This window comes from Branchiostoma floridae, chromosome 13 (genome assembly GCF_000003815.2).
Source record: "Branchiostoma floridae strain S238N-H82 chromosome 13, Bfl_VNyyK, whole genome shotgun sequence".
Taxonomy (NCBI): domain Eukaryota; kingdom Metazoa; phylum Chordata; class Leptocardii; order Amphioxiformes; family Branchiostomatidae; genus Branchiostoma; species Branchiostoma floridae.
Genome location: NC_049991.1, coordinates 18516148 through 18541739, shown reverse-complemented (window position 1 = coordinate 18541739; position 25592 = coordinate 18516148). Strand labels below are relative to the sequence as shown.

General features: G+C 40.1%; 2 protein-coding genes across 4 annotated transcripts; one reads left to right on the top strand and one right to left on the bottom strand.

Annotated features, from left to right (window-relative positions):
* Nucleotides 1-1290: 1290 nt before the first annotated feature.
* On the top strand, nt 1291-24938 carry LOC118429230 (testis-expressed protein 47-like). 3 transcript variants are annotated; one of them, XM_035839690.1, is made up of 8 exons: nt 1291-1458; nt 16144-16216; nt 17908-18011; nt 18519-18580; nt 20778-20919; nt 22836-22959; nt 23825-23920; nt 24357-24938. In XM_035839690.1, exons 1-8 carry the CDS (start codon nt 1333-1335, stop codon nt 24398-24400), a joined length of 771 nt encoding a protein of 256 aa, XP_035695583.1. In that variant the 5' UTR covers nt 1291-1332; the 3' UTR covers nt 24401-24938. The 3 variants fall into 3 exon arrangements, with proteins under 3 accessions (XP_035695583.1, XP_035695585.1, XP_035695584.1); XM_035839692.1 differs by lacking the exon at nt 1291-1458 and adding an exon at nt 3729-3887; XM_035839691.1 differs by lacking the exon at nt 1291-1458 and adding an exon at nt 13785-14416.
* Nucleotides 2304-3605, bottom strand: LOC118429229 (G patch domain and ankyrin repeat-containing protein 1 homolog). Its single transcript, XM_035839688.1, has one exon. The coding sequence runs from the start codon at nt 3577-3579 to the stop codon at nt 2458-2460; it is 1122 nt and encodes a 373-aa protein (XP_035695581.1). The 5' UTR covers nt 3580-3605; the 3' UTR covers nt 2304-2457.
* Nucleotides 24939-25592: the final 654 nt, after the last annotated feature.

Below are 25592 nucleotides of genomic sequence, written 5' to 3'. Positions count from 1 at the left end.
CCTGGTTACTCAGACTAAGTTACTGTCCTCCGTAATGACTGCTTGCTTGGTACTTCTGCTTGTTCCATGGGTTAGCAAGCAAAAGTATTGAGCCAGCGGTCACTACAGAGGATGGTACTCTGAGTCCATCAGACTACAATGTTGGACCAGTAAATACAAAACATGTACCAAGCCTGACAAATATAACCAATGTTTATTGGCCACACCAACTTTATTTGCCGGTTCCTGAAAGAAATTATGCTTAACTGGAATAACAATATAAATATGTTGTCTGAAGAATGTGTATCTTGGCACACTTTACACAGTTTCAGGGAGTAAATACATTGACCAGAACAAAGTAGGCCCAATTGTTTATATCATGTCCTCTTGCTGAATTCTTTTAAGATATCCAGGAGCCAAGGAATCAAACTTGGGTAGCCTTGTGATAATTTATGTCCTCATAAGCCTTTGTTGTTTTGTGGCTACTACATTGTACTAAATTGTTACTGATGTTTGCACTCATCTGTGGCCAATGTGTTCTTTGTATGTTACAGAATTCGTATTGTCATAATTGTGATGAACTTGGAGTGGACTTGAATGAGCTGTTTCTTGTACTGTATGTTTTCCAATAAAAACATTTTATCTGTAACAGATTTTCTCTGATGCCCTTTCCTTGGTTTCCTTTATACCTTGGATGTATTGAGTTAGTAATCATCTGACCGAAACTGTGCTCATTCGTTGTTTGTTCAAATCAACAAAAAAATATAAGTCATGCCTCCCCGTGCGATGGTTTATACAGTAGAAACGTAAGTACCAAGTTGACGCAAACGGAGAAAATGCAAACGAAATCTTGAAATCGAGACAAGGTGGCTTCCTGATACTTTTGCTCTTTGATTTTTACGCTTGTCTGAGAATGTTTAACGTTAACAATGACGACCCACTGCTACGTGTTTCATTGTCCAGAATAAAAGCCATGCGTTTTTCCTTAATGTCTGATTAAAGTTGGCTAGTTGAAGGAGACAGTTCAAGATTTTAGCTTTCATAACGCCAGTGCACATGTCATATGTTCATAAATTTACCCGATTGACGTCTATTGAACTAGTACTGACCAGCCCTTCTCAGCAGCGACACATGTTATACTTGATTGGTACTGCATGGTAACAAATCGAAATATAGGTCAAACTTTCCAACGATTGATACCCCGAATCCATAGACGACGTCACAAAAGTGACGTTTTAATACATATGACGGCTCCTTGTTCTAGAATGTCGCTGCTGTGTTTATGTCTACTCAATCACAGTCACCACGCCACGTCGAAAGTTTAAGACGTTTTTTTTCTCTCGCTGCTCAATCATGGCGATGTCGAAGTTGTCAATGTTTTCGCAAATAGATGGAGCAACTCCCGACCTTTCCACGGTGGACAGGCTATCTTTGCTGTCGGCCAAGGAGAGAATTAGACAGCAGTATCTACCGGAGAAGGTAAGGCCTAGTGAAAGATGTTGTGGTTCAGAAGTTACGGTGCCTGAGAAAGAGTTAGGGTGGCAGGCAGGGATTCCCGTTGTTAAGACTTCGGTCGTCAATGTACTAGTAATTTGTTGTCACATAAAAGAGACCCTAACTTTAATGGTTTATGTAGAAATAGAAATAAGAATGACAAGTTGGAAACATTCTTGAACATCTTCGAATTCATCACTCCTATACCAGAGAAAAAATGTGTCCTTTACCTGGGGTTCACCCTTCAAAGACTGACTACCTGGATACCATCTCCGGGCCAACTAACTGTCTGTGGACTGCTTCCCTCTTGCTATTTGTACTTTTCGCTTTCGTACTATGGTTTTCAGGTTTTTGCTTAGGTTTTTCTGGCCCTTATCAAACTCAATTCTTGTATGATTCGCTCTACCAATGCAGTATGAACATCATTGCGAAACTGCATGCCGCATGGCTTATTCTTGGGTCAGAAATATATATTTGATATTCATCTTCAATCACGCACAGGTCAAATAGCGATCAAACCAATATAAGGCTGTACTTAGCGCTTTTTACTTTAGTCTTTACCACCTTCCCTCTCAAGGTATCTTTAGAGATTTCATTGGTAGTCTCTACCAAATATAACTAGGCAAATCTAATTTTGTTTCAGTGAAGTACGTCCAAAATAGTGCTAGATATTGTCTGTCTAGAGTTGCTTTTTCTCCTCGAAAAAATATTTCTCCAACCTTGTTAGAGTCATGGTCTTTGTCTTCATCAATGGAAACCCGGTAAATACGTGTGCTAGCTACAACAAAGCTTGAATCAAAGAGGCAAACATACAAAAGAGACAAGATCCATGTAATGCAGTGTTTAATTTCATTTGCGTCATCACTTGGTAAAACGGCCGTTAATCACGACTGTATCCCTGTATTCCTCTTTTACAAATGTAAACATATGGTTTTTGATACAAAGTAAAATCAATGTTTGGATATGACTTGCAGTAATGTTTCATCAGAAATCCGTGTTAAATGAGGCCCTAAAATTTCTTTCCCACTGCTTCTCTTTTCTCTCCTTTGCGGCCCTTTCTCTTCTGGACAACGTTCCCTTTCTCATCTTCTTCTCCGCTTCCCGTGGTCTCTTCACCGCCTTTGTATCACGGGAAGAGAAATGTGTCACTTTTGCCTTGTAATCTTGTCTAGCCCCCAGCCCAGTTCTGTCCCTCTTTAGCACAGTTTTAACAGGGAATTTCTGTCCCTTCCGACCGTCTCTCCCCAACCCTTCTTCTTTGTCCCACCCTTCCCGTAACATCATCTGAAACCCCCTGTTACTCTCGGGCAGAAAGTACATCGTTGAAGATGGAGCGTGCTTGCAGTTGAACAGATGCACGGTCGAATGCTCGTGGTCTTCCTGGGAAGTTTCTTTAAACTCCTGTTGACAAACTTCGCAGAAATAGCCATTTTCGTCATGATTTGTTCCACCTTGAGCGTCCATGGCAACGGCGGCGTTGTCCAGAAAACCACCATTGTTCGAGAACTCTTGGAATAGATCTACGATGTCCCGATGGCCTGCTTTCCTCGCTAAATCGAGAGCATTTCTTCCCCTAGAGTCTGTTCGTTCTCTCCATTCAGCGCCATGCTCAAGGAGACACCGTACGACACTTTGGTGCCCTGCGAATGAACCGCACATCAAGGCGGTCCAGTTGAAAGCGTCCTTGGCGTTCACATCAACGCCGCCTAGCGACAAGCATTTTTCTACACCTTCCAAGTCACCGTTTTGAGCGAAGCGAAGAAAAGCAGACACCGTTGTGAAGGTGACTGGTTCTTTGCCTTTCGAAGTGTTCTCATGATGCCTCGAGCTCTGTTTGCGACGTTTGTGATGACGCTGCGACGACGAATGCGACGTTTTGACGACGCAAGCACCAGGATTGGACGCAGACTCGTCGTCTGCAAGGGAAGAAGACGCGATGATATCCTCGTAAAACGACTTCGCTTCGTCTCCTGTAAGAGCTTCAACGCTTTCAGGACCTTTCCTCTTCTTTTTCTCCTCGATAAACCGTGCCGAATCGTCCGATCTCGCTCGCTGGAAGAGAATAAGTCTGTGGTTCTTCGGCAGAGGTTCCCGAAAGGCAGCCATCTTGGGCCTGTGTGCGCAAAGGATCATGGGTAAAAACTAAATCTCAGACAATTATTTTCAACTATTCTACACTTATGGCAAAAATCTGTGCCATTAAGAAGCTTTCATACATAAAATGCTTAATAAAAATGTCATTAATCATCAAATCAAACCGATTCTATGATATAAATATGCCGTCACCATGACAACAAAACTGTAAATCAAAGATGGCGGACGAAAAAGAAAAGGACGAGACTGGATCGACCTACGAAGGGTCGCGTTTGTCCCTTCTTATGCTTCTAGAGGAGAAGCAGAGGGCACTCAACAAGGTCAGGAAGAGTTCTAGATACTTTTTACAAGGGATTTTTTTCAATAATTAGTCTCTGCGTGTTTTTATTTGGTGTCCAACCTGTTGAGTTGTGGGAGGGGGGCTGTCCAGACCAGTTAGCTGCTGGCTAACACTAAAAGTTAGTTGAAAAGACATCATGAATAATCAGACAAATAGAATCATCTTGAAGCCATTTGTATCACCTTGATGTGGAGGTTTGCCTTACGTGCATCTAAAGATCATGATTTTTGCAACTTATACATTACTTTACTTTGAATGGTAGAATCAAGGAGTGTAACGCTATCTTATATGTATAACCAATGATGTTAAAAAAACCTCCATGGTATAACATAATGTATGTATAGAATGCAACTCAGTGTATTCCCTATCCCCCAGTACCAGCCCAACCATGGGTAGGATAGCCCGATGGCTGAAGGGTGATCCGACCCGCTGGTGGGCTGGTGATGCGGAATATACCGTGTTGTATTTCATTTTCGTCATACCCACTGTAGAAAACGAGGTTTTCAAATTGGTGTCCTCAAATGCAATTGTAACATTAATTATACAACGTCTGAATTCAGTATTCAAATTTTGTACTACAATGCGCTCTGCTTACTTTAAAGTTAACCCTCTCAACACGTCATAAAATTTTTTCCTGTATACCATATACGACATATAATTTCAGTCTATACAGGTGTCAATTAGTACTTTTTGTGTATTATTATTACAGCTGTTATGTAAGGAGTAGACTAGGAAAACTATATATTGCTGGAAAGCTCACAGAATGGCCTTTCCAAAACAAGCAAAATAAATATCATACCATCAATCTGAGGACAGCAATCGTCATGGAAACCGCTCAAAAACACATTTGCAACACTCCCAAAAAAAGCTTCACAAAAGAAAACATTTGGCTAGGGACTGAGTTTTCTGTGTCATTTATCATAAAACTATGTAGAAATACTCAATTATACATACACAATGCTGGTATGCTGTTAGAATGACCAAAAACTAAAAATGAACGCATGATTTCAAATAAGTTCAGTGTTGATAAACAAATATTCACCCCAATAAACAGTTGTGCCCCCCTCCCCACACCTGTAGTTGTACAGTGGAATTCGCTTATTTGGATAGCTCATTTGTCAGCGCATTTTATCCAATAGTCCGAAGTATCCAACAGTCCGAAGTTGGGCCACTAACGCCCCGAAGGGAGCCGGGAGGGGGGCGAATATAGGATTACTACTACGCAAGACGCAAACACCACACATACGATACGGAACTTCATTTACAAAACTTTTGAATCAGACATTTGTTGATCTAGAGCAGTAGTAGTCTAAGCAGTAGTTATTAATAACCTACAGTACTGTTTTGAACGAAATGGAACGTCAACTGTTTGAATCTACAACATCACTAAATAGCCAGCAAAAGATCGAACAGATTCCAGTTACAAGCTTTACATAATTATACGTTCCGATATTATACAATTTACGTGCGATGATAAATCTAATAAAGATTTTTAAGTCGGTGGCTAAATGAACATGTAGAAAAATACGCTTGACTCGCACTGCCGAGAGCGTAACTAATTGAACCACAACAAAGACAAACACAACTCCGATTGTATGCCGGAAAAAATTATGTTGATTTCGTAATTTTGAGCAAAATGACGGTAGGTATTGGAGAGATAAACTCTTCACCTTCTTATTTACATCTTGTGTCCACAAATTACGCTGAAATTTTAAACTCAACGCCGTCTTTCGCGGTTATAGACGGAAAATTTCACTTTCAAAACATTTTTAAAATGGCGTCGCAGCGTGGCTTGAGATATCCCGCCATTCAATGCGGCTGATTGCAACATCACAGTTCATTGACCCTGTTGCGTTACGTGCGCTGTAAAAATCTACGTAGTGCAGCCGATATCAGCTCAATAATGAGACAGTGGATATGTAAAAACACATTTTGTAGGGTAAACCAAGTTCAGACGTTGTCTGAAGGGGAAATATGAACTCAAAAGCGTGTTGACGTTCCCATGACGTCCTCCCATCATGCCTTGCGGCAACCTATCAAAATGGCGCCTAACCATGTTCAAATCGCGCGCTTCCACAGCGGTATCGGCAAGATTTTCTGTGGAATCTACCTATCTTACGGTCCTTTTCATGATTTTATGGCTTCATACATACAGTTGTTGGTTGATTTTGGCCTCATTTTGTAAGTTTTAGCGTATATTTTCCCATTTTATTCGCTATAATTTGACGTAATTCTATCCAAAAACCCGAAGTTTGAGACCGGGGGTTATCCAATTCTGCGAAGCCTTATACAATAGAATGAATGGCAAATGGTTTGGGATTTCGCAATTCTATGCAATTACCCGAATTATCCAAAAAGGCGTAATACGAATAATTGGAATCCACTGTACTATTAAAATAATGAATATACCTTGTGCTAAATGGCAAATTATTTTTCTGGATGTTCTCCACATATCAGGGAGTCAAATAAATCCTATTACTTATGACTTGGGTAGAGAAACAGGTATCAGAGTATCTAAAATGTCAATTGAGACCAGTGACCTTTCTGACCTGACCTGGTCCTCCTCATGCCCCAAGAAAAACAACAAGGAAGCATGCATGTAGAACTCATTAGACACGGTGATATCAGCTCATTTGATCTCAACAAAAACAGCTGGGTGTTTGCCTTGCTGTCCCTCAAGGATTTCCCTGTCATCACTCCTGTAAGCCACCAACAAAATTATCCACCAAATTGTCTCCATTTCTGCTAAATTTACTAAATAAACCTGTAGAAAACTGAAGCCAAAACACACGCTGGAGGCCTCAGAAACAGGACTCAAATGCTACATCCCTTCTGGTTGGTCAAAGATACAAGCATCCTGATTGGCAGACTCTGCCAAATTTCCCATTTCACAGTAGTCAGTTTGAATTTCCCGCCGGAATTAAACCTGAAGCCACGATCGTGGCTTCTCGCGTCCTATGGGAAAGCCACGATAGTGGCTTCTCGTGCTGAGAGGGTTAAAGTGCACTCTAATGTTACCATGAAAGCGTGATCATAGCCTGGATACCAGACCCCAGGAATTTTGCAGCTGGGGACGGAAAAAAACATTTTGCCCATTCTGTTCTCTTGACGGACAAAAATTGATATGTATTAAAGGCGCCCAGAGCAGTTTTTTTAGTCTTTTCAAATTTAATTTTCAAGTCATTTTTACACACAGTAAGCTTGAATAACACTATCTCATTGCATATCGACCTTTATTGAGCAAAGATGATACGTCGTTGATTGGTGAGAACTCATTAAAAATCTGAGCGCTGCACGTGCCATTATTTCAAATTTGTGGAACGCACGCGAACATGGCCGATGAATCCCGAACGCTTCCGGAGATGTCGTCACTTGTTCGAATAAAGTTTCGATTTCCGAACGGGCGAATCAGATTCAATTTTCTCGGTGACCTCATGTGTTCGAAAAATCTCTGAAAAGTACCGACGGGAAACCGTTAGTGGCTCGATCCAGTGCTGATTTATTGTAGGATATAATAAATCAAAGGGGTCCATTTGAGGCATGTTTGTGCGTCCTTTTAAACGCTGAAAGTACGAAATAATGACACAAATGTGCTAGAATGGTGAAGTGAATGTCAATACCGTACCGATTGTCTCATCCAGAATATCCCCAATTTTAATGCACTAAAAACTGCTCTGGGCGCCTTTAAAGATATAATAAAACTATCTCCCTTGTGTAATTTTTCACCAAAACAGATGCCATTGAACAGCTCTGTCTACCAGCAAAATTTACACCTCAAAATGCAGGAAATTGATTTCAAGACCCTTATATACTTAGGTGAGATTTCCAAATTTTCCAGGGAACATGCCCGGACCCCCCTAGGAACGTTGTGCGCCTTATGTACTTGATAGGATTCAAAATCGAGGAGACGGAAAATGATTTCAGGCTGTCTACAACCCTGTGTCTGTCTCTTAGACTCTGCTAAGCTACTAGAATTAAACTACACATGCTATTCAAATGGGCCATTTAGGACGGTAGAAATTAAACATAACTCATTTTATACAAATACAAGTACTGTAACTGTATTAAAAAGTGACAGCCAACTGCTATCAAATATGATTCATAAGACGTGCCTGGGATAGCTTCATAGTGTAAACGGAATTGTGCTCAGTTGGCAAAATAAAGATTTTGACCTCTTTTGCAACAGTGCCACCTATCATTGGTAATGGGTACTGCATGCATGTAGCCAGCTAGACACACAAAAAGGAAACATTCCTATTAAGAGGAAGACAACATTTTAAAAAAGAACTAAAAGGAAAGAGAAAGGAAGAAAGAAATCAGTGCTTTCTAACAAACCCCATGTGACCCTCATAGTCATACTCATAGTCCATTCCCATATTATATTGCCCTTCTTAAATGCCAGTACTAGCACTAGATAATGTACAACAGGTGTCACCCTTAGCAGTGGCACTGTTGTGTGCAATTTACTTGTGTTTGTTGTGAAAACACCTGAACTAGACTGCAGTCAGTTACTGTCTTCAATGTGGACATAATATTGTCGGTCAAGTATTTCGCAATTGCCAATGTCATTTTGCTAGTAATACTAGTATTGGTAACCAGGAAAAATGGTACCATCGGTAATACAGCATCAATTTTTAATCTAAATTCCGGGATCAAAATGTCACTTAAAAAACCGAGGCTGTGATTAGTGTGAAGGTATATTTTATGTTTACCTGTACCTTACTAGTGTGTGACTGTACTGTCCATAATAAACCAGTCTTCAACACCCTGGTAGTGGTAATGTACATGTACAAAAAGCAGGTCCCAAATTTTCTTGCATTCTTCAAGTTAGCATCCTTGAACAGAGCAAATTAGAAGGTTCAAAATGGTACCACAATGAACATTTTTAAGCACTACTATCCGACTTGATACCCATGGACTAGGTGTTGCCAGCTGGTTTTACGTTAGACCAGTGCAGGTTAGTTGCAGGCAGGTTCACATGTTACTTATACAAGTCCAATTTTACCTAGTTTGCTATGCACTGCCAGGTCAGTGGCGGCGGCACCGTGGGGGCAGTGGGGGCGATCGCCCCCACAAAAAAAAAGTCGTGGGGGCGATAAAATAAGCTGAAACACACAAAATCAAGCTGAAACCCTTGTGTATATTTTCACTAATGGAAATTTCATCAAATCTTGCTAGTCTACTGGCAAAACTTGCCTCTGAAAATGCAGGAAATGACGTTTCAGAGGGTCCAGATTTCAAAATTTCAAAGGAACCTCCATTGCAAGGACTCGCGCCTTTGGCAATAGACATGGTGGGAAGATGATGCCGGAGCATCCCCACGACCCTTTTTACTAATAGAAATTTCATTATCAAACTTAGCTTTGTTTACAAGCAAAATGTTCCCCTCAAATGCAGGAAATGGCATTTTAAGTGTCCTGATTTCAAATTTCTCCAGACCTTTCCTTGTGACGGCTTGCGTCTTTGGTGCTCACGACGACGTAGTGCAAAATATGTTGGAGCGTGGGTTGTCGCCCTCAAAAATCGTTTTCTCTACCAAAAGTGTCATTAACTTCAGCTTAATCTGTCAGCAAAATTTGTTTCGCTCAAAATGCAGTAAATGGCATTTCAGAGAGTCTAGATTTCAAAATTTCTCAAAACCTACCTTTCAACGGCTCGTGCCTTCGCCGCTCGAAATGGTGAAAATATGTTGGGGTGTCACCCTCAATAACAAGCTAAAACTATGTGTATTTTTTATAGAAATGGCATTGAAGTTAGCTTGGTCTGGCAGCAAAATTTGCCCCACAAATTGCAGGAAATAGCGTTTCAGATGGTTTAGATTTCAAAATTTTTCCGGGGGTGCATGCCCCCCGACCCCCCTAGAAGGGTCACGCCTCCGGCGCGACACCTCGGGCCTGCGGCCCTCGATTTAGTGATTTTCGCCCCCACAACTACAAAATGGTGCCGCCACCTCTGCAGGTGGTATCTCAAGCCCTGTATATTGTGACAACAGCTGGTATATGTGTACACCGAAGGCTGAAGTCCTTGCTGTAGAAATCCATTATGATTGCATGAACAGGAGCTGAAATGCATTTTGCATAATTTTTTCACACCATATCAGTTTCTCTCTGCTGATGAACAATTGCAAAGGAAATGTGATCAGAATGGTGGTTTGATGATTTTGTTGTGTGCTTTGATGAAAGCAATATGGGATGAATCAAAGTAATTCCATCTTACACTTCAGAGTTCCGACACATTGTCTTCCAGCTTAGTGTATATGAAATATGTATAAAAGTGTCTTGAAATAAGCCTTAAATGATTTAGCCTAACCTTACATGAGAATGATTGTGTTTGCTGTTTCTATGGTGAATCATGGCTAAAATTTTTAGTGGGACTACATGGCGGGTCAATTCAATAACACTACCTGTAGGTCAGACCGATTGGACCAATTCAAAGTTAAATTAAAAATTTAAAAAGATACGAGATTTTTAGCAGGATTTGTTATGATGTCCAGGGAACTGTAACCATGGTTACATCAATCAATCATATAGGGACTGTGAAATTGCCATCTAATTTACCATCTATTGCAGGAAATTTTAATCAATTTCAGTACCTGGCCCATTTAAGAATGACACTTTGAATTTGGACCCTGTAATTTCAATTTTCCTGCAAATTGATCCAACATCAATCTTTAAGTTAACATCTAGTACAACCCTTTATATTTTGAATTCTAAGTCTAACTAAGAGAAAGACTGAAATGTCATAATGTACTGTACAATTGCAACAACTTGCTGTACAGTACATTATGTTACACTGTGTAAAAACAAAAAAATAGCATCTGAGTCTTGTTGAACAAGACAGAGACACTAGTAGAGGTTCCGTTATGTTTGTTGTAGTTCTGTACGTGACCCAACTGTTTGTACAGTGTTTGTTCAGCACCTTACCTTTTCATTGAGTCGGTAGCGCTCACAGTGGACATACAAACATTTACTGAGACCACAGTGACATGAATGACCAGTACCCTGCCTTGATTGTTCCTGGGAACTTGGTTGCCATGGTGTTTTGTGTTACGGTCTGACCAACGGAATTTCTGCCTGTGGTGATTGGGACTGTAACTGCTACCTGTCATTAAGCCCTAGTCATGCTGTGTGCAGAACACACTATGATTAATTTCGAATTCTTTAAATGTAATGTCTTAGAAGAATTCTTCACGATACTATTTCTAGCCTATTTTTACATTTTGGTTTAATGTAGAAACAGTCATTCTTTCATAAGATAATATACATGTAGTTCCCTTCCCTATTTTACATTTGGTACCTGACCTAAACTTGATTTGAAGATCGATTTATTGCTTTTACTTTCTAACTTATTACAAGGATCTTAAGCCTTGGGGTAGTTCCTTCAGTTAATTGCTAAATGCTGAAGATTATATACATGTATCTGGAAAAAAAGTATCATTCTTCATCCTAGCATAATAGTTAAAATTCCTTTTTTCCAAATAGTCATGTACCATTCATTTGTCAACAAAGTCTGGTCAGAAGTACAACTGGTATCAACTAAAAATAAAAATTGAGTGAAGGTTTTCCAGTCGTCGATTTGAAATCCAGTCTCAATTAAAGTGAATTCTCAGTGCACAACTTGAATGCTATAGCCCTGAATAAGATTTTTTCAGTGCAGTGAGAATAAGGAGCCCAAGTATAGTAATAATAATTATTTGTTCGTTACAACATGTATGCAGGCTATTAAATTGACTTGATTGCCAATTTGATACAGTGCATGGAAGAATTCTGCATCGACAGTGCTACTAATATCCTGCCCTCACACTTTTTGGGCTTTCTCTCCCTAGCAGGACTACCTGAGATATGTAGGATACACATGTATTAGGAGAATTCTTTTCCACAACCAGTTTGTACTTACTTTGGTTACTTTAATCTTTCTCAGACACCTTCCTCAGAGCTTCTAACTGGAGTTTATTTTTAAACTTAAATGCTTTGAGGAAGGTGTCTGAGAGACATCGAAACATGAGCAAAATAATTACAAACTGGTTGTGGAAATTAGAATTCTCCTTTTATCCTATGTTCTACCAACCTGATGAAATTATTCCCTGGAGGCCCCTTGAAATATAAGTAAAGTAATAAAAGAAGTTCATACTTACAATGTGCCCAGTTGTTCGTCTGACAGTGTCAGTGACAACTCTCCCATGTCTTCAGTCCTTCACAGACAGGCAGACTGAACCACTGGAACGAGGTCGACCGTTTTACCACTTTCTCCCTTTCCCTTTTTTCCCTCCGCGTTTGTCCGTGACTAAGACCACACCCGGAACAAGTACCTTTCTAGTTCGGAGTGGTAACGGGATACGGGGTTGCTAAATGGATTTGGTGCTTAGCGCACCCCTCGTTAGCAAAGCACATTCTTACCCGGTCCCTCGTCAAATCCGACGGGGAGTGGCATTGTAGGTGGGGCTTGGCAAGATTAATTCAGTGTTCTATGTCAATGTACGCGTACTACACATGTCAGATGCCATTGACCATACGTAATCATGTTAATTCTGGGATCAATGCAGGAACAAACAATATCTAAAAAATGTAATTAATTGTGTATGAAGAATTAAGTCCTAAAAATTAAGTCATATTATTGCAGCTGAATATTGTTGCCAGTTTCATCAAAACCTGGCATAATTCCTAAAGTTACTTAACAGTGATTTAGAAAATGTACAAAGAAGATAAAATTGAAAATAGGAAAAAAAAGTCAGAGATAAAACTGTTTGCCATTAGTATCATGATTACAAATTTGATAATTTAAAAGTACATCACCAGTGCAGCAGTATATGTACCTTGTACTGTGATGTAAGTAAAATATTGAAACTCTTGAGCCAATTTTGATGGTAAACACAAAGCTATCATACTCCTGCCCTTAGCACCACTTTTGGTGGGACCAACCCTATTAGACAAGCCTCCCTTCACAAATATAAAGCCTTCACCCGCAATCATCAGCGATGTTGTCCCTTTCCTCCCTCCTAAATTGTCCAATGTTTTTCTTACAACATTCCCCAACCTTAATCTCATTACTGTTCGCCGAAGTGCCCTTCAAAATGACGGCAAGGTTGCGCCTCATATTTTCCCCCACTTATCTTCATATCAATTTGCGATTTATGGATTGTTTAATGTCCCCCATGGGACTTGCTTGATAAATCTTTTATGCGTGTGTGTCAGTGCAGAGCAAACGGGAGGCATTGTTGGCTGGATAGATTCAATAAACCTGTTGTGCGTGGCGGGCTGGCATCCTTTTGTAGGGGAATAAAAAAGATTGATCGCGTTGTGCTGGTGCCTGGATACCACGCTGTTTGCTGTGCTAACTGGTTAGAGGCTCTTGTGGGGTTTTGGGGTATCATTCTGACCAATTTAAAGACTTCCCAAATTCGAGTTTTTTTGTGATGAGGTCAGAAGGGAAAGGCAGAGGTATTCTGGATCAACCTGGCTGGTATTATATATATAATGCAATTTTAAAATGTTTTGTGACTCAACCCCACTTTTATTACTCTAAGAAAAGTCATCAATATGAAGAAGAACATATGTTTTATAATACGAATATGTGATACATTATGGCCTTGTGTTAATGGTGGATATAGACAGAAATTTGGACTAGTTTCACCAAAAGGTCAAGTTGAGGAAAAGGTGATTATAGATTTCTTTTCCGCAAAGGGCACGGCTTGATCATAGCTTTTCTCTCTGTCTTGAAAAATACCACAACTATGAATAAAAAGGTTTTGTTTCTGTCCATATTTCATTGTTGCAAAATGAAATTGTCCAACAATGTGTTTGTGACCCACACTTAGGAACAAGCTTAAAGCTTCCAAACCCCCATGATGATCCCCAAGAGCTTCCCCATACAGCACCAGGTTATTTAGTGACAGCCAACTTTCTTCTCCTTTAAAAATAGACCCCTCCCCTTCCACTGACAACAAAGGGCGGGATAAGCAACCGCAGCTCTTCAAAATCCCATTTGCCACTGTTGTGTCATATGTTTGTTCATCCGTGGCCAAGGAAGGGGAGAAACAGTTTGCAGCACTGCCGGGAAACATCTGGCTTTCCTCCTAACAGCTGTTTAACCACGTTGTGGTGTGTCCCTCATCTTCAAGCTGCTGTTGTATGACTGCTAGGAAAGTTTGGGTGGCAACGTCAACATTTGGCCTCCCCTGTTTCGCAAACTTTTGGCCGCGCAACTTGAATGAAGATAAGCGCCGGTGAAAGACCGCTGTCGCCGTTAATTCTAGTTTACTGTCGGAGTTTTAGTGGCCGCCTACGGTCGTAAAATCCTCGGCTTTGTGGATAGACTCGGAGTTTGCATAGCAGAAGTTCAAGGGCGAGAGGAAGCCTACGACTAGTCGTGCGTTTTGCGGAAAGGGGAGGAATCATGGCGGACGGGAAAGAAAAAGACGAAGTGGTGGACAGTTTGGTGGTGACGCGGCACTCCCGAGGAATCAGCCTTATGGAGTATAAGTTCACCAAACGGATGGAGAAACAGATTCTGGTTGGTACAAAATATTTCTGCCATTCTGGAGAAGTCGTTCTTGCGTTGCCATGAGCAGGATGGCTCGTTTAGCTAATCCTCGGAGCTTAATGCGGGTAATTTGTGCCGTTTTCATCGGGTACATGTTTGCAGAATGCTGCGGTTGGTGGGCATAACGTTTGCTTATCTGTGGGACAGGACAAAGGTGTAATAACCCTGTCTTATCTGTGTATTATGGTGTTATCTCGTAAGTCCTCAGTCACCAAGGCAGCCGTTTTGTTGGGAGGTGCTAATCCCTTTAAGCACTTGATCTGTCAGAGTTAAGTATAAGCAACTTAGGATTAAGCGGAGGTTGTGTCACAGGTGGGAGAGTTCATGGCTGTTTTTCAGGACAACCAAAGTGTAGCAAAGCCCTGCAAGAACATTTTTTGCTAAGCCTTTTTAGTGAGCGTGCTGTTATAACGCTAGTTCACCTTTATCCATAGGGTAACCTTTGTCCATTCTTTTTAAGAACAATGTATTTAGGAATATCAAGTCGACAGATAATGGTTTCAAACTGCAATATTGAAAAAATAGTACAATTTGAAACTACCGTCCATCGATTTGATATCCCTGGCTACCGAGTTTAGCAACACAACGGATATAGGTTACCCCGCGGATAAAGGTGAACTAACGTTAGTTACAACAATAATGGAAAAACAGGTGTCTTTTATCTTATGTTAAGATCATAACATAATGGTCACATAGCAAAAGCTATGCTGAAGGTATTATTATACATTGAGAGACATTACTTTCCAATTGTGTATGTAGGCACAAAATACACAATCATACATTATTCATGTCTTCACCAGTTCATAGTATTAATATCATAGTATACTTTTGAAGTATGATACTAATGGCACTAATAGGTTTAGCAAAGGTTGTGTTCATGGTTGTTTGTTGGGACAACCTGTAGACATAGCAAGCCCATTTATAGCCATATTTCTGTGCCACCTTGGCATGGAGTTATAGGATAGCTGTCCTTTGTCTTAACAACATAACATACATGTAACGGACATACCAAAACCTATGTTGAAAGTATAGTTGCACACATTTCATTTGGAATGCAGTCACAATATTCACAATCGTAATAATTATTCAACATTCATGAAATCAAAATATGTTTAAGTCAAAGTAGAGAATGATATTCATAGCAACAACATGTAACTATAATTATAGGTTAAAATTTAAAAACCTAAATGTATGTGTAGTAGTAAAAAGCTGCAAGTGCAGTTTGTGTTTTTTGATAGCATAATTTCCATGCCATTATAGTCAACCATAGAATAACAGGTGTCTTTTGTCTCAAGTGAAGATCATAAAATAATGGTCACATGGTAAAGCTTAATAATAATGTTGAAAGTTTAGTTTCCCACATTTTTCTGTATGCATATATCTGTTACTAAGTTACAATCTACAATCATATGTGTATATTAACTTACAGGGCACTAGATACTACAAGTTAGAAATTGTGAATATGCACAAAGTGCTCAATTATCACCTTCAAGTTGGTGGTATGTACAAGATAACAGGCTAATGTTATCAACCATTAAATTATATAGATCTATATATATATCATTATCATTTTTATAGTCACCATGATATTTTATTGAGTTATATCATTTAGTCAAGCACTGTTACCTTTCAGTTTAGAAATCCCCAGGAGACTCAGCAACCACCTGTAAGTTATATTTTTCCTTACTGTGTTTCAGAAATCCCTGATCCACCGACTGGTGTACATCGCTCGGCTGACAGGAAACCTGAACGACAAGAGAGATCTAGGAGGTGTGTATATGATGTGGATGTAACATTTAACTTAGAGTTGTGTGATATTATAATCTATCTTTTGGGTTAGCCTAGGGTCCAGTGTTAAAGTTTTGGTCTGCTCCCAACCGTCGCTACCTGGCTGAAAAGGCTGGACTTCAAGTTGACGTTCAATTAAGCTATCTTGAAGTTCTGAGCTGTCTCCAGCTTTCAGTTTTTTGGGGGGACTCATTGTTAAAAGCACATGCTGTTAGTTTTGGTGTTGAATCTGTCATCTTAAATTTGCAGAAACATGTTTTCATCAAGGTTATGCCCAGGTGTCACGAATGTCGAAACAGGACGAAAATTGTACTTGCAGATGTTATCCATATGAATCATCATCATCATAGCTTAAGAGCACTTAAACTACATACATTAGCAGGCCTTGTAGATTCTAGACGAGAAACAAAATGCAAATGAGCTCCTGCTGTTGATTCACCTGTTCCTTTCAGCAGGGTAAAAGACTTTATTGCCACAGAGTGGAGTCGTGTTGACTTGCAGCCGGCATCTAAATCAATAACAACATAACTGTTTTCTCTACAACATTCAAGCAAAATTCCGGGGCTTTAAATATTGGGTACACATGCACTTGTTGTGTGCACCCAAGATTCTAGCTGTGCATGCTGCTGATTTTTGATCAAAGGTTCCTCAATATACCTGAGTCTGAGAAAGCGTACCTTGTTTAATATATATACTGCAGTTCTGTACATATTCAGGTATTTGTAACACTAGTTCACCTTTTCAAGATATTGCAACGTGAAACTACATCCCAACGACTTAACGATCTCCTGAAATACCCTATTTCTATATACAACGGATATAGGTTACCCTACGGATAAAGGTGAACTAACGTTACACTAGTATGTATACTGCAACTTGAAATTATAACTGTTACAGCTGATCACTGTCTACGTAAAGCCCAACCCCCCCCTCCCTCTAATGTCTTCCACAGACACTCAATTCTCACTGAACACTTGAAGGAGAATGTCTACAGTAGGAAAATTAAAGACTCTTGTTTGATGTGGTAACGTCTGTCCAGCAGAAACTGGCAGTCGTGACAAATTAGAGCCTTTGAAACATGTTAAAAGCTCAGAAGCCTGGCTGGCCATTAGACAAATCTGAAGAGGGTTCACTTGGTGATTGCCTGTGGGGCTGAAACAGGCGTTAGTCTTGTTTCTGGAGTTCCTCTTTTGGGCATGAGCTTTGCCTCACTATTCAGGGTGTTTATTATGTTTTCATGTCACATGTGATTGTGGTCTGAAATGTATGCAGTCTTGTAGACCCAAAATCTGGGAAAATTTAGTTTATGTGTACTACTTAGTCTACGACCCCTTATACATTCAAGTAGTTGTTCAAGTTACATGATTGTACATTCTTTCATTATAATGCCTAAATAAATTTTTAATATACATATGTACATGCACATGTGTATGTTAGCCTTCTGCTTTGTTGTTTGTGATTTTCTCCAACCTATGAACAATTATTTGCTTGTTGTTTGAACCTTTGTTTATTCATGAGAGGTTCAAATCAGCCTCCAGGCCACTTTTCATTGAAGTCAAGAGTGAAAAGGTAAGGGTCAGACAAAATATATAACAAAGATACAGTTTAAAGTTCCATTAGATATATCAACTTTACTAAGTCTTGTGCTTTGTTATTTTGTCATGTTTCTCCAGCCTACTATGAGCAGTTGTTTAAGAAGCTCCATAACCACTACCAGGGAGAGCCAGCCACAGGCCTGCTGCTGATCTACCCTCAGTACTGCATTCACTCTGTGGAGGTCAGTTACTCAAACTTGTTATGATTATAATAGTATAATATAACAACATTTATCAATATAAAACAACTCTGTACAGTCAAACCGATACAATAGCCACCTGACCTCGTGGCCATAATTTTGTTGCCAATTATCGGTAGTTTCTCATATTGACAAAAGTCTTCAAGAATCTTGCCTATAGTGGCCATCTTTTTGCTGTGGTCATTTTCTTGAAGTCCCTGCTAAACAGGTTTGACAACACAATAAAAAAGTTATTATCATATAAAGTGTTATTTCCAGCTTGATCTGTTTTAAGTCTTCATGTAGATGGAATATCAAACTAAACCAACTCTCCGCTAGACTTCAATAGCAAACTTTGTTGTGTTCTCTACCATTGAAAGCACTTGACAGATATAAATCGTAACACACAAGGTAACTCACATGACTTTGGCTGTGATTTCTTGATATACCATGATATGCATATGCACAATTATTATGTCTCTGCTTTCTTTCCCCTGCTGTCTCTAACAGTCGTCCAGTGAGATGCTGACAGCCACTCTTCGAGACCTGGTGTCACATCAGCAGAGTGAAGGGTAAGCTAAGTATATATAGAATCAGCGTTCCCGCCAGGTTCTTGAAAGTATGCGTCCAAATATTGGGGAGGGGGGTAATGAGCGCCGGAGGCGCGAAACGAGCGCCTGCGGCGCTCGCTTTCTAGGGGGGTCCGGGGGCATGCTCCCCCGGGAAAATTTGGATTTTCAAACCCTCTAAAACACAATTTCCTGCAATTTGAGAGGAAAATCATGCGCTTGAGATTGGATGTCGGTTGCCTCTTTTACTCCCGTTATTCAGTAATCGACGACCGCCCTCTCGAACCCCAAAAATACGTTATATGAAAAAAAAAAAGCTATAAGCACAGGGAATCGGCCTTCCGTGATCTGGCCAGGGTATAATTTGTCCAGACATGAAAATTTTTGATGCTTCGCAACAGGGCTCTAGCCAGTTCGTCAGCCCATGGAAAAATTTTGCCAATTTTTTCCGTCATTGAATAAAAAAAGGTCTAACGTTACCGAGTCGTGCGATAGATGTTGCGCCCTCCCGCATCAAATAGTTTTCCGAGACGATAAAATAACGACGCCATCACGCACATTTTGTGTTTTTTTTTCTATTTTTCCCGATGATTTTACTCAAAATTTTCGTATCGGTGGGGTTTTACAAGGCCGTGCCGTCATTTTCCACGAGCGTGCGACCTCAGGTAACCCCGTTTTCGGCGTGAAATCTTTGGCTGGATTTCTTTTTAAATAGACGAAGAACGTTATACATTACTCGAAGGAGGACGATATGCTGCCTCTTTGGTAGTGATCAGTGCCGGTGTAGCCTTGAAGCAGTAGCCAGAAAGACGTCCCAACGTGCTGGGCGTTGCGATCGACGATCCGTCTGGGGAGGGGGGTGTGCCGCGCCATGTGCCACGGAGGCCAGTGCCAGTGCACAGCCGACTCGATCGACGCTTGACAACAATATTGCGGCCCCTTTTCTGCCACAAATTTTGTCTTTTTGAAACATAAGAAATTTTGCAAATAACAAATAAAGTGTACAGTTTTGGATTCTTCACTTATTTACCGCGCACCGCTTTTTTAACTTGGATAAATGGGGAAACTTTAATAGTAAATTGTTAGCAGCTAGGGAAGAAACTTGTCAGGCGACACGGTCGGCTACCAATATCACAAAACAACGTCACGTGCGCCTAATACTCCGTAACTTTTTTTTCCCGGTGACCAATGACAGAGTACAACATTACATTTATCAAACGCTGATTGGTTATTAAGATGATTGGATTTGGACCTGGTGGCCAATCTAGACTGCTTGGCGCCGGTGGCCTGTTGCCAAAGATACCGACTGCCAATCAATTGCCCACAGCGTGAGAACAGTTTGTTTGCTCAATACTAGTATTATCCACACATCTTTAACAAATACGTGAAAATGAGGATAAGTATCATGTTAAAATCAGAATATAAAATCTATATAAGATTTCTTCCAGACGAGTGTTAGAGAATGCTGACTGTCAGATGTATGTCACGGACTACAAAAAATTACATTGCGCAACGGACAGCTCAGACTGGCGCGTGGCTGGGTGTGTCGCACATGGGTCCGCTAGTTGTAAAACGTGCCGCGCTCCGCCCCATGCCCAGACTACTGGGATGACCGGAAAGTGAACAATTTGAAGTATAAATTGTAAAGGTAGGATTCCTTCTTATAAACACAGATTTTTTGAAAGATTCCAGATACATTTTGTACACTGGTGGTACAGGTCAGCCTTTCTTTCAGATTTTTTTATGGACGCATTCAGCCGAGCCGAATGCGTCTTTCCAGAAAAAAATGCGTCCAAAGACGTAAAGACGTATGCCTGGCGGGAACGCTGTATAGAATACAACACGGTGTGTTCTGTATCGCCCAAGGTACCAGCCAGAATGAGGGTGATACGGAATACACCGTGTTGTATTTTATTTATGTCAGAAAACACTGATTTAATTGCCAAACTACTCATAAAAAAGATAAAAATTTGACGCAAAATCATACCCAGTTCCTTAATTAACTGCTACTTGGCATAGTATAATAAATGCAGTTCTAGAAAGTGAATATAGTCAGATTGAAGTTTTCCTCTAGCTCTTATCCCTGTGTTTTCATCTTGATATTTTCTCGCAAAATCTCATTGAAGTTTCAGGAAATAGAACACAGGAAGTAAGCCAATGTGGTCTTACATCTTTTTCCTCATCTCCTCTTCCCCCTCAGAGCCCTGCTTAGTGATGCCAAAATCCTGATCATGTCCCATGACATCCCCACACGGCTGTACCCCCAGTGGAGCCACCGTGTCCTCAACCTGCCCGCCTCACGACTCGAGAAGTACGAGACCAACGAGTCCGTCGAACAGCTGGTCAGTGTGACTTTGTTTATTTGTGTGTGTGTGTGTTTGTGTGTGTGTGTATGTCTGTGTGTGTGTGTGCGTTTCTGTGTGTGTGAGTCTGTGTTGTATCATTCTATAGGGCAATATACAAAATGAGAATGCTACACAGTGTATTCTGTATCACTCAGGGTACATGCATGTACCAGCCTTACTTATACGGGAGGACTCAAACCGAGGTGTACCGTAAGATATGGACTGGTCAAGAATACAGGACACTAGGTCAGGTCAGCTTCTTACTTCTCTGGACAGGCCAACTTTTCATGAATAAAGAGAGGTTCAAACACCCGCAGAGAATATTATCTATCACGTTATCACGGCCCAATTAGGACATACAATTTGTAAATGAAAATAGAACCTACTGCAAATGAGCAATTATATCATCATATAGCAGAAGTTGTGCCAAAAATAATACAATGGTTCTGTAATTCTTAGCTGCATGTACAAATGTAGGTATAGCAAGACATAATAGACCTTAAATTTATGGTAAGATAGTCATTTGATTTTTGTAAATAATCTGTAGTCCATTTAGTTTTCTTAACTATGGTATAACTTATGAAAAGGCCTCACTGTACAAAACAGCTTAAACATGGCAGCATATACATGTATCTGAGCCATATCATGCTGCGCAAATTTGGGCAAAAGCAATTTTGAAACAGCCCACTTGAAAAGGTTGCGAAATGAATAATATCTGAAATGGTCCCTGCTGTATGAGGTGATATTCAAAGTCATGCCTGCACCCTAGTACTCACTTTTAATCAGGCTTTAGATACTGCTGAAATGCACGATAACAAAAAGTCTTGTATTCTTGGTAAGAGTATTTTGGAAAAAGCAGTTTTGAAACAGCCCCTGAATGTGTGTGTGTGAAATAAAGAAGCTTTGAACCAGTCCCTGCTGCAGGTATGAGGTGATATTCAAAGTCATGTCTGCCCACCTCTGATGAGGCTTTAGATACTGCTGCATTGCACGATAACAAAAGTCTTGTATTCGTGCAAAGTCTTGACATGTACTAACCAGGTAAAGTCTGGCATCAAATGGCGTTAAATCAGAAGGCTAGGCGAGCGGATGTCTGCCATTCCTGGTTTAACATGTTTATTAGAAAGGCACTTTACACGACTTTCCTCCACCCATGAAAAAAGCTTCTTAGGTAAATTCTTATGTTTTGATAAGGCATATAGATAGCCATCACACGCTTTGCCACTTAGGTATAAATTTAAGTGTTTTGAGAAACAAAAGCAGTTTTGAAACAGCCCCTTGAAAAGTTTGCAAAATAAATAATATCTGAAATGGTCCCTGCTGCAGGTATGAGGTGATATTCAAAGTCATGTCTGCCCACCTTTGATGAGGCTTTAGATACTGCTGAAAGCACGATAACAAAAGTCTTGTATTCGTGCAAAGTCTTGCCCCCGCAGTATCTCAGCCTGCATCTGCAGTAAGGGATTATTAGTAGCAGAGGTGATCATCAAGGGACATAGCGTTGGAAATGAGTTTTTGATGACCTTGGGTAGAAAGGCTTTTCTCATTGTGCTGCAGTAGACGGGATGTACACCAGCCTGTAATGTAGATAACATGGAATGCATGATTGTGTTGTTGAGTGCACATACACATCTTTGTAAAAAGAATTTTGACGTTGAGTATGACGTATGAACAATTTAACCCCATCTTGATTATATTGCTGTGTCTAATTTTTAAACCTTTTATGTTGTTTATGAAGTTCCAGAATACTTGAAATTCATTAAACATTTGTGTCAAAATCAGTTACTGTACTTCATTATATTTACAGACAATTTATCAAAATGTCAACTATAGTCTGATATTGATTGCCAAACGGTTATTGCTCTATTTGATTGAATGTACAGTATAATTTATTCCTGTTTCATCTGTCGCAGGTTCCAGAGTGCCTTACCCAGCTGCTGAAGTTGGGCGTATACCTGGCAAAAACTCCCAAACTGAACCTGAAGAATGCCATGGACTCTTTACATGAAAAAGTTCCAGAGCTGCTCCCACCCCAAGGTGAGTACAAATCATTAAGATAAGGTGGTAAAGAAATTGTTAAAAGATGTCTGATTTACCAGGAGGGGTATTGCTACTTTCACATGAGAAAAGTTCATGTGAGTGAGTGAGCGAGAGTGGGTATTTTATTCGTTCTTTGCTTTCACTCATTCACTCATTCACTCACTCACTCACTCACTCACTCACTCACTCACTCACTCACTCACTCACTCACTCACTCACTCACTCACTCACTCACTCACTCACTCACTCACTTTGTGTGTGGATGGTGTTCAGCACCAAGGACAGGTATGTTTGCCTTTGTGTGGATAGTGTTCAGTACCAAGGACAGGTGTGCTTATCTGTGTGGATGGTGGTCAGCACTATGGACAGGTGTGTTTGTGTGTGTGGAAGGTGTTCAGCACCAGGGACACATGTGTTTGTGTGTGGATGGTGTTCAGCACCAAGAACAGGTGCATTTTTGTGTGGATGATGATATTAGTCACCAGTGATAGGTGTGTTTGTGGGTAGATAGCATTCAGCACCAAGAATATGTTTGTTTGTATGTGGGTGGTGTTCAGCACCAAGGACAGGCATGTTTGTGTGCAGATGGTGTTCAGCACCAAGGACAGGCATGTTTGTGTGCAGATGGTGTTCAGCACCAAGGATATGTTTGTATGGATGGTGTTCAGCACCAAGGACAGGTGCATTTGTGTGTGGATGATGATATTAATCGCCAGTGATAGGTGTGTTTGTGGATAGATAGCATTCAGCACCTAAGACAGGTGTGTTTTTGTGTTGTGTGGATGGTGTTCAGCACCAAAGACAGGAATATCTGTTATTCATGTTATGCTTATTTTACCTTAAAAGTTTGTACATTCCTCAGACCTGATAGGATACCTCCTGACATCCCTGGAGCTGGACAGTCCCCAGCAGTACCTGAAGAGGTACCACACACCCTTCCACACTGTGCTGGATGGAGGTGGGTACTGGTCCTTTTTTTGACATCAGAAATTATACATTACATTCATACATTACAACACAAAATCCATTTCCGATAATTTCTGCAAATTGGATCGGCTGCTTAGTAAGAAGACATATGTTTTTGAAGAGTGAAATTTTTCTTAGTTTGTGATTTGAACGTATTAGGAAGAGAATTAATGTTTTCAGAATTGTTTTGTTAGTTTTGTGGCTTGTATAATTCTTCTGTAATGTCTTGTCGCAACAACTACCATGCAATCATATACCACAGACATATGTTTTATCTTATATGTTATTGTCAAATATCTTTTTACAATCTATTCTTTTGTCTTTTTTCTAGTGTCATGTTTTGTTTTATTCCATACATTGTTTTTTTATGTTTTGTGTGATTATGTGTAATCTACTTGATTGCAAACACATACCTTTTCCTCTTTCAGAACTGGTGTGGCCGGTTGCAGACAGACTCTTCCCTCTGAAGTGATAATCGTGCTGTATCAGGAATATATGACATTTCTATCATACAACTATGAATATAGAAAATGGCATCCTATCCAATATAAACTCTCGATGATTATTCATCAATAGTATGAATGTTTGGACATCTACTTTCTAAAGACACTTGTTTCACAAATTTGGGGAAAATGAGTTGTCCGTCATTAAATTTTGTGGTGGGGATATATCATTACACATTTATAGAGGGACAGCCTATATACATGAAGATCTAACTTTGGTTACTTGGGTAGTGAAAATAATAAAGGCTATTCTTTCTTTCCAGTCCTTTTGCTTCAAATAACTGAAAACCTGATGTAAAGAATATTGCCAATAATGATGTACATTTTATTCTTTACCTGAAGATGTATATTTAAAAGTTGTCTCAAAAAATTCTAGTTTGATGTGACACTTTTCCATCTTAATTGCTTGTAGTTTACATCTTCTTATGTATACTTTCCACATCTATCTGCACATTTGTACTCTATGGATCTTTATTTTTTGATAATAAAAGAAATGTTTCAACTTGAGGCTCCTTCTTACTTGTCTAACTCAGGTCAAATAATTAGCACAGTTGGTCAGTTAAGATATCCCTACACTTAACACACTATACAAAAGTTGCTAATTGACAAGCAACTGTATGGATTTCAAGCAAAAACACAATATGTACCATCACATAGTCCTGCCTACCAACAGCTCTATTAATTCCAAGTCAAGCACATTCATGTATCTGTTTGTGTAACCCAACACCACAGGGTGTCTGCAACTTTACCAATAATCATAGTGACAGCCATCTGGTCCAGGTCATTAACGTTATCTTCTTATTTGTTGGGAGAAGAAGAAACAAAAATAATCTGTTTCCTTTTGTTAAGTTTGACAGAACTGATTTCAATGCATCACAGACTCCTGGTTGTTTGAGGCATGTTTCCTCGAGTGGGTGGCACGGTAGGTCCCAAGCTCGATACATAGGCCACCTCTCCTACAACGGTATTGCATAATGGCCTCCATGTAAATAACTCGTTATACAGGCGAAATCAGACCACTAGAAAATCTCTACACGTTGTGTAACAGAGTCGTGACAGATGTTTCAGACAGCAAGGCACTGACCTCCATTAGTGAGCTGCAAATGAGCCTCAGAAGAGAAATGAAACTAGAAAGGCCGACATTTGCTCGAGAGAAAATAC